The sequence below is a fragment of the Papaver somniferum genome, chromosome 6 (genome assembly GCF_003573695.1).
Source record: "Papaver somniferum cultivar HN1 chromosome 6, ASM357369v1, whole genome shotgun sequence".
NCBI lineage: Eukaryota > Viridiplantae > Streptophyta > Magnoliopsida > Ranunculales > Papaveraceae > Papaver > Papaver somniferum.
In genome coordinates, this window is record NC_039363.1 from 937,944 (window position 1) to 946,123 (window position 8,180).

Sequence of the window (8,180 nt, forward strand, 5' to 3'; positions counted from 1 at the left end):
ATCATCTTTACCCAACTCCATCTATAAATTTCATCTTTTACACATCAGTTAAGGTAGATTTAGGTAGACCATATGGCAAATATAAATTGATTTTAAAGCTTTATCAAAATAATGTATTACGGGTGTGTCTTTATTTTTTTATAAAAGATATTTTTGGTATCAAGAAAAACCTTGAGATATAGGAGAAAACCTAAAATAAAATAAGTATGAAGGTAATGGACACAATTATACTAAGATTCTTGTTTTTCCATATTATCTTGATTTTCTTATTACAATTATAATTTATTCTGTTGTAACTTGGTATGTTTGTGAAAGAACAGTTTAAGTGTTAGCATAAGTTACTCAAATAGCTGTAAATTTTTGGACTTCCAATAGTCGTGACATCAAGGGAAGAATGCCTATACCAAGATCTTAAATCTCCGATTTACTTTAATGAATGAATTGTTTCAGTGGGCTTACCTTTTTATAAACTGTTGTCTGATTATAAAAACTATTAAAACATAGGAATTTATTGTTTTTAGCCTCTTAATTATGTGCATTCTCAACTAGACCACCTGGAGGAAAGAAAAGGAAAAGTTCTAAGGAATAGTTGGTATTCATTTTGATGGGCCTATGTCTCATTTGCTTATGAATTAATCACTTTTACTGCCTCCAGAGATGTATTCTGTTTACCACGCAGAACCAGAATTCATGTAAAAAAATACGGATATAGCTGCCTACTTCTGAATGAAAGATCCTTCCCCATCTTTTCTGCAGTACTCATATTTTCCCTTAAAGTGCTTCATCTGGAAAGAACTTTTGCTGGGAAAAAACAGGTAAGAAATGTTCAGGTACTCCGTACTAAACTCTGCTTTGTCACTATCACAAGTGTTGATTACACCTTCCAACCACCACATAGATATTCCTGGTACTGTATAACATAATCAGCAGGAATCTCTGCCATCTTGACACATCGCTGGTACCATGCCATGCTTATTAGCGATTGGAAACAAAACGATGTACATATGAGGTTTCAAACTTAGCGTTAAACGTAAAAAAACGATATCTTAGATATTTTATAAACAAAAAATCATATACTATCTACAGTTAAGTGATCCACTGACTTCGAAGAAATTGTCATTCCTTATTACCAATCAGAATATTTTTGTACGTCATTTGTTATCCGTTCTCAATCTGCAGCTTTAAGAAATTATTTCCTGGCTTATATCTAATCTTTAAGAAAGGATTAGTAAAATGCAGATGTGCCTATCACGCAATGTCACTAGAAATTGTTAAAGAAGAAAACATATCATTGGTTTGATAATCCTATGTTTCCATGTTTGACTTTTGTGGAAGCAATTGCCCCCTCAAGGTTCAACAGAGTTTCTTACAATTTCCCCTCAGTTGTCACTTTATATCGGTGTTTTAGCTTATAAATAGATAGGGACATCAACTTACATATCTTAAGCCAAATCGTTCTGATCTGGTTTTCAATCCCACCTACGCATTCATTTTGCAGTTATTTCCCTCCTCCCAACCTCTCCCCAATCTCCAGTGTTCTTGCACTTGCAGAGTCCACTGCCATGTCAATATACAAAAACCTCTGTAATTCTTTCTTTATTATTCTCTTCTTTGTGGTTCCTACAATGAACTCAATCTCCTTTAACATACCTCGCTTTGAACCCCAGACCAGAAATATCATACTGGAAGGTGATGCCGCGACTTCCATAGGTACCATTGAATTGATCAACAAATACACTTACATGTGTCGTGCTGGTCGAGCTACTTATGCCGAACAGGTACCCTTGTGGGACTCATCCACTCGAGAACTCGCTCACTTCACCACTCATTTCACCTTTTCCATTCAAAAATCAACACCGTTTTATGGTGCTGGACTTGCCTTCTTTATTGCTCCTGTTGGTTATCCAATCCCTTCGAATTCACCAGGTGGATTTCTAGGCCTTTTTAATACAACAACCACTGATGATACGTCTCTCAATCGTATCATCCATGTTGAATTTGATTCATCTCCAAATCCTGAATGGGATCCAGAATTTACACATGTTGGGATTAATAAAAATTCCATCAAGTCTGCTGCTGTAACCTATTGGAATGCTAGCATGCATAGTCAGGAAACTGGTAATGCTTGGATAACTTATAATGCTACTACTAAGAATCTCAGCGTGTACTGGACATATGATAAGAATCCTGTATATCAAGGAGAATCTCTTCTTTCATACCTAGTTGATTTGAAGCAGATTTTACCAGAAAAGGTTACCATAGGATTCTCCGCTGGTACCAGTGCAACTAGTGGGCGGCATATTATTTATTCTTGGGATTTTAATTCAACTTTGGAAATTCAGGAAAAAAATGTACCAAATGTCAACATGATAGTTGGATTGTCTGTTTCTGGAATTGTTTTGTTAGTTCTTTCTTTACTTGTGGTGTGGGTGATCAGGTCGAAAAGACGACGAGCTAGAAAACAGAAGGAGAAGGTTAACTTCACATCTGACTTTGAAAGAGGAGCTGGTCCAAAGAGGTTCTTTCTCAGAGAACTAGTTTCAGCTACAAACAACTTCTCCGAGGAAAGAAAACTAGGAGAAGGTGGATTCGGAGGCGTCTATAGGGGATTTATAAATGAAATGGATTTGGCAATTGCTGTGAAGAAGATCTCTAGAGGATCTAGACAAGGTCAGAAGGAGTACATAACAGAGGTCAGGATCATCAGTCGACTGAGACACAGAAATTTGGTGCAGCTCATTGGTTGGTGTCACGAGAGCAGTGAGTTTCTACTTGTCTATGAATTGATTCCTAATGGTAGTCTAGATTCTCATCTTTTCGGCCGAAGAAGCCCTCTTACATGGGCTGTAAGATACAAAATAACTCTTGGGTTAGCCTCTGCGCTGCTCTACCTTCATGAAGAAGGAGAGCAATGTGTAGTCCATCGTGATGTCAAGTCAAGCAACATAATGTTGGATTCAAATTTCAATGCAAAACTTGGTGATTTTGGTCTAGCTCGGCTCATGGATCATGGACTAGGTCTCCAATCCACAGGGCTAGCTGGGACATTAGGCTATTTAGCACCAGAGTACATAAGCACGGGTAAGGCTAGCAAAGAATCAGACGTCTTTAGCTTTGGAGTAGTGGCTTTAGAAATTGCTTGTGGTAGAAAATCAGTTGATTGTATGGAAGAGGTTTCTGATGTAGGGTTAGTAGAGTGGGTTTGGGACCTATATGATAGAGATGCAGTCTTGGCTGCAATAGACCATAAACTAAACCTGGACTTCGATGCAAACCAAGCCGAATGTTTGATGGTTGTTGGGTTATGGTGTGCACACCCCGATCGAAGTGTCAGACCTTCAATCAGACAAGCAATTCAAGTACTTAACATGGAAGCAAGTATTCCAACTCTCCCTACAAAAATGCCAGTTCCTTCTTATCATGTACCTGAACTGGATCTTATTTCTAGTGAACCAACTTCTATCACTAGTACAAGCATTGGCATGGGCCGCTAAATTTAGGCTTAACATTTAGCTTGTTGAGTTAAATAACACTTTTGGTTTGGCCAATATTCAGCTGCTATTTATGAACTGTCCGATTTGTGTCTGCGATTATTACAACCGTTCTGTAAAACTTTCATTTGTAACTTTTTCTTACTACTTGCTTTCTTTGTTTCTCCTGTTGTTTATCCAATTCCTCCAAATACGACATATAGGCCATTTTCAATACTACCAAGTCTGGTAATACATCTGATCACAATCAGATCATTCATGTGGCAATTCCTTCCCAGACCCTGAATGGGTTCCTGATTTTGAGCATGTGGGAAAAGAAATTGGAAATGCTTGGATGAATAGGGCTGGTAGTTAGGAAAGATAAGTTTGTTGTTCCGTATGGTCCACACGGCACATTTTGTTTTAGTAATAGCTGGAGTGCATGTATTTCTCATCCTTAGTTGTAGTAAAGTCAGCAACTGATGGAGAAATTTTGTTAGGTTTTCCACTTTTCACTCAGTATTAGTCTTTCTATCATCATTAAAAACTTAAGGGAATATGTTTGTTCCTTCTAAAGTTGTTGGATATCATTACAAGTTTTACTTTTCTACTTGCTCAATGAAATGTCGAAAAGGTTGTTTGGATACCTTTTTTCTTTTTCCTTCCAAAAATTACTTTTGCTCTTAATCTTGAAAATAGTCTGGAACATAATTTCAAAATGGCTTCTAGAATTAAAAAAGCCCGTATTAGGTAAAATATATTGTTTTTGCTTTGCAATTCTCGTGATTTACTTCCGGGCTGATATCCAAATAACTCTAAATATTACCTATGACAACTATGTGAACCAAATATTAGTTACATATATATCTTATCTCATGTTAACTATTTTTCATTGACAACTCAAAAAATCTGAACAAATCCCAAAAAGAACAAAATAAATAAATAAATAAATAAGAGGTTAAGTGTAGATGTTACCCTGCTTATTTTGGCAATGCGTCAATGACCATCATAAGTAGTTGATTTAGTTTACTAATTATGGAATGGACTGAAGTTAGCACATAATTTTTTTTTTCTTGTTTGGAGATGGGAAATCTAATGTAAGCAGACTTGATGAGAACCCTGTAAATAGCAAACTTTCTAGTTCAGTAGTGCATATTCCTTAGTAAAACTTGAGGTTGTTAATTGTTTGCTTTTAAAAAGTGAATACTAGTCATTCTCATTTGTCCATTTTACATTTATTTGGCTGACAGCTCCAGCCCTCATATGAATATGACCAGTTGTTGGTGCTGCGCCCACATTCACTTGATCAAACAGTGTTCCCACACGTGGTTTGTCATTATGTCCTACCACCATCATCCACCGTACCCTATCAGAGTCACAGAGTCACATTCTCTACCCCATGCGGCATTTACGAGCACCATTTATATGTAGAGGTCAATGATGAGTGGTTGTGAACCTCAATTTCATTCATTGAAGTAGCAGTAAAATAAGATTAGATTTCAAATAAATAGTATCTATATATAGTCTGTGTGGTCAGGATTTTCATTTTTGTCAGCTGAGGAAATAGAGTTAGATTCCGGCATACTTGATTAACCGGAGGAAAGAAAGTCTTATTTTCAGGTATTTTGATCTTCTTAGTTTTATATTCTTCATTGGGTATGTATCAATTTTTTTTATTAATCTGACCATGATTTTGGAAGCATTCAGTTCTCATGTTAGTGAATATAAAATTTTCTATTTCGTTGCTATTTTTAGTGTATAATCTTAAGTGTGTACTCTCTTAGATTTTCTTATTTTTGGTCGTCAAAATGGCAAAGGTTTAGTTACAAATACTTTCCTCTGTTTTCATTCTTTTAATTTTTTTGTTTCTCTGTTTACTTGAACAGGATGTTCGACTCCAAAGCGCGTGGATTCTTGAATTTGCTCATCATTTTAGGTATTACACTGAAGACAAATGGGTTTTACGTAGGAATCACATACGTCGAAAACGCCGTTGCAAAAGGAGCTGGTATGATAAAAATCTACTACTTAAGTTTATGAATTGAATTCCATTTTTACTCCAACTAGCTGGTTCAATCTAGTACTAATTTTGTAATTGGAAAAATTTGTATAGTTTGTTTGGATGGCAGTCCACCAGCTTATCATATGGACAAAGGATTTGGCGCCGGAATTAACAATTGGCTTGTTCATTTTGAGGTTTCTTCTGCAAATCCATCTACTTGTTTCAGTTCATAATGCAGAATATATATATTAATAAAGGAAACGTCTTAATTTGATTTTTTATTGAAAGAGCTGCAAGAATCTAACAATTTTCTTTTTCTGTTGCAGGGGGGAGGATGGTGCAACAATGCCACCACTTGCCTTGCACGTAAAAATAACCGTTTAGGCTCTTCGAAGCAAATGGTTAAGGAAGTCGCTTTTTCAGGACTTTTGCATAACAAGGCAAAATTCAACCCTGGTATGACTACTTGATGAATTTCTTGGTATGCTTGTATTTCATGGATTTTGAATTTTCAATTTTTGTTGAGAATGCTCATATAGGACCTGAATTGTGCCAATGACTGGAACTCACAATTGTGAATATATCCAGACTTCTATGATTGGAATAGGATTAAAGTTCGATATTGTGATGGATCTTCATTTACTGGAGATGTTGAAGCAGTAGATCCAGTGAGTTGGTCAACCTCAACTATGAACTTCAGTTTAGTGACTAGGATCTCCTATTTTAGTAACGATTCTCCATCAATTTTACCAGGCCACCAAGCTTCATTACAGAGGAGCAAGGGTTTTTCGTGCTGTGATCGATGATTTACTAGCAAAAGGGATGAAAAATGCTAAAAATGTATGTCAAATCCTTGAAATCTTTTCATCTTTTCATTATTATGCGTTTTTGGAGTGTTTGCGAATTGTAACCAAATTAACCAAATTTGTTATTTGTAGGCTATTCTTTCTGGATGTTCGGCTGGTGGTTTAACTTCCATTCTTCATTGCGATAACTTCCGTGGCATATTACCAAGGAGTACCAAAGTAAAATGTCTCGCAGATGCTGGATATTTTATCAACGCGTAAGCTCAAACTTTGGATACAGTAGTAAACTCACCATTGTTGTTTTTCTGGCCGGGAAATGACTAATTAATCATTGCTGCAATTAGACAACTAACATCAATTAACCTTGTAACAGGAAAGACCTTTCGGGAGCAATGCACATACAACAGTTCTATGCTGACGTTGTGAAAACCCATGTAAGTTTTACGCTTAATCCTCCAAGGCGTCAAGTATGCACGATTGCCTCTGAACTGAAACTCAATCCGTTCAGTTATTTCCATTTATTTCTCGAAACCTAGATCGATTAGTTTTACCAAAGTTTAAATTCATCTTCTTGTTCACCAATATAATATATGTGTTTAGGGATCATCAAAGAATTTGCCCGCATCATGCACTTCAAGAGTAAACCCGAGTCTGGTGAGTGCACTGTGCACTTAATTCGCTCTGATATTTGTTTAGTTACTTCAAGCATTTCTCTCTCAGCCTAATAATAGATATCATTGCAGTGTTTTTTCCCCCAGTATGCCGCACAACAGATCCGCACACCACTTTTTCTATTAAATGCCGCCTATGATTCATGGCAGGTTAGTATGTCCCGGCTATAATACCTATCTAATGTTTGTTTTTGCATAACACTAGCTAATACTTGATTATGTTTTGTTTTGCTTAATTCAACTTCAGATAAAGAACATTTTGGCTCCTGGTGTTTCTGATCCGCACGGAAAGTGGCATTTCTGCAAGCTTGATATAAAAAAATGTTCTCCAGCTCAAATCAAAATTATGCAAGGTAATCTCCGATTTTTCTTCTTGTGCACATATACAGACAGTGGGTATATATATATAGAGAGAGAGAGAGCAAAATTTTTATCCCTATGACCGTAATTGAATCTCCTCATGGTAATGTGAGGACAGGTTTCAGGATGGAGTTTCTAAGTGCACTGGCAAAACTAGGGAAATCTACGGTGAGAGGAACGTTCATAAACTCATGCTACGCTCATTGCCAATCAGAAATGCAGGAAACGTGGTTAAGAAATGATTCTCCTGTATTGAACAATAAGGTGACTGACTCACAATTCTTATGACCGAATATGATCCAAACTCTATTATGTTTATGTTCGGGTTCTGAATTTTATTAACCGAAGTCTATTATATTTTTGCAGCCAATTGCAAAGGCTATTGGAGACTGGTATTATGATCGGGCTCCATTCGAAAAGATTGATTGTCCTTACCCATGTGACTCAACTTGTCACAATCGTATTTTTGAATAAAATTATGAAAACTCATATGGAACAATTATGTATATGATAGTTTTATTTATTGGCCATTCTCGGTTATGAGATTAAATAACTTCAAATTGATAATTGGATTGTCTGTTTGGAGTACTGTACTGTTCTGAGCATTCTGGAAGATGCTGTAATAATCATCTTACCCAACTCCATTTATAAATTTCATCCAAATTTGTTTACACTTCGATTTAAGTAGATTTGAGCTAGGCCATAAGGCAAATGAATATAGATTTCAGATAACCTTAAGATTTTGGATGAAGCTGAAAAAAATTAGCAAGAAGGAGACAGCCATGAGCCTTTAAACACGAGGCGGGAAGATGGGTTGCTGAGGTGAGAGTATTTGCAGCCATGGTCTCATTTTTATTTTTAGTCGTTACTC

General features: G+C 36.3%; 2 protein-coding genes across 2 annotated transcripts; both read left to right on the forward strand.

The window, feature by feature from the left end:
• The first annotated feature begins 1,562 nt into the window (after nucleotides 1–1,562).
• Nucleotides 1,563–3,568, forward strand: LOC113286533 (L-type lectin-domain containing receptor kinase IX.1-like). Its single transcript, XM_026535123.1, has one exon. It carries the CDS (start codon nucleotides 1,563–1,565, stop codon nucleotides 3,492–3,494), a length of 1,932 nt encoding a protein of 643 aa, XP_026390908.1. The 3' UTR covers nucleotides 3,495–3,568.
• A 1,351-nt stretch (nucleotides 3,569–4,919) lies between these two features.
• On the forward strand, nucleotides 4,920–7,980 carry LOC113286630 (pectin acetylesterase 8-like). The gene is made up of 13 exons (XM_026535198.1): nucleotides 4,920–5,090; nucleotides 5,357–5,478; nucleotides 5,584–5,666; nucleotides 5,799–5,928; nucleotides 6,061–6,140; nucleotides 6,226–6,312; nucleotides 6,411–6,535; nucleotides 6,652–6,712; nucleotides 6,879–6,932; nucleotides 7,022–7,099; nucleotides 7,197–7,302; nucleotides 7,428–7,573; nucleotides 7,676–7,980. Exons 2-13 carry the CDS (start codon nucleotides 5,358–5,360, stop codon nucleotides 7,781–7,783), a joined length of 1,179 nt encoding a protein of 392 aa, XP_026390983.1. The 5' UTR covers nucleotides 4,920–5,090; nucleotide 5,357; the 3' UTR covers nucleotides 7,784–7,980.
• The last annotated feature ends 200 nt before the right edge of the window (nucleotides 7,981–8,180 follow it).

Excerpts from the sequence above, each read along its gene's own strand:
- LOC113286630 (XM_026535198.1), top strand. The coding sequence starts at position 5,358 with ATGTTCGACTCCAAAGCGCGTGGATTCTTGAATTTGCTCATCATTTTA. Across the intron at positions 6,313-6,410 it reads GGATGAAAAATGCTAAAAAT|GCTATTCTTTCTGGATGTTC; the intron begins GTATGTCAAATC and ends TGTTATTTGTAG. Across the intron at positions 7,574-7,675 it reads CTCCTGTATTGAACAATAAG|CCAATTGCAAAGGCTATTGG; the intron begins GTGACTGACTCA and ends ATATTTTTGCAG.
- LOC113286533 (XM_026535123.1), top strand. The coding sequence starts at position 1,563 with ATGTCAATATACAAAAACCTCTGTAATTCTTTCTTTATTATTCTCTTC.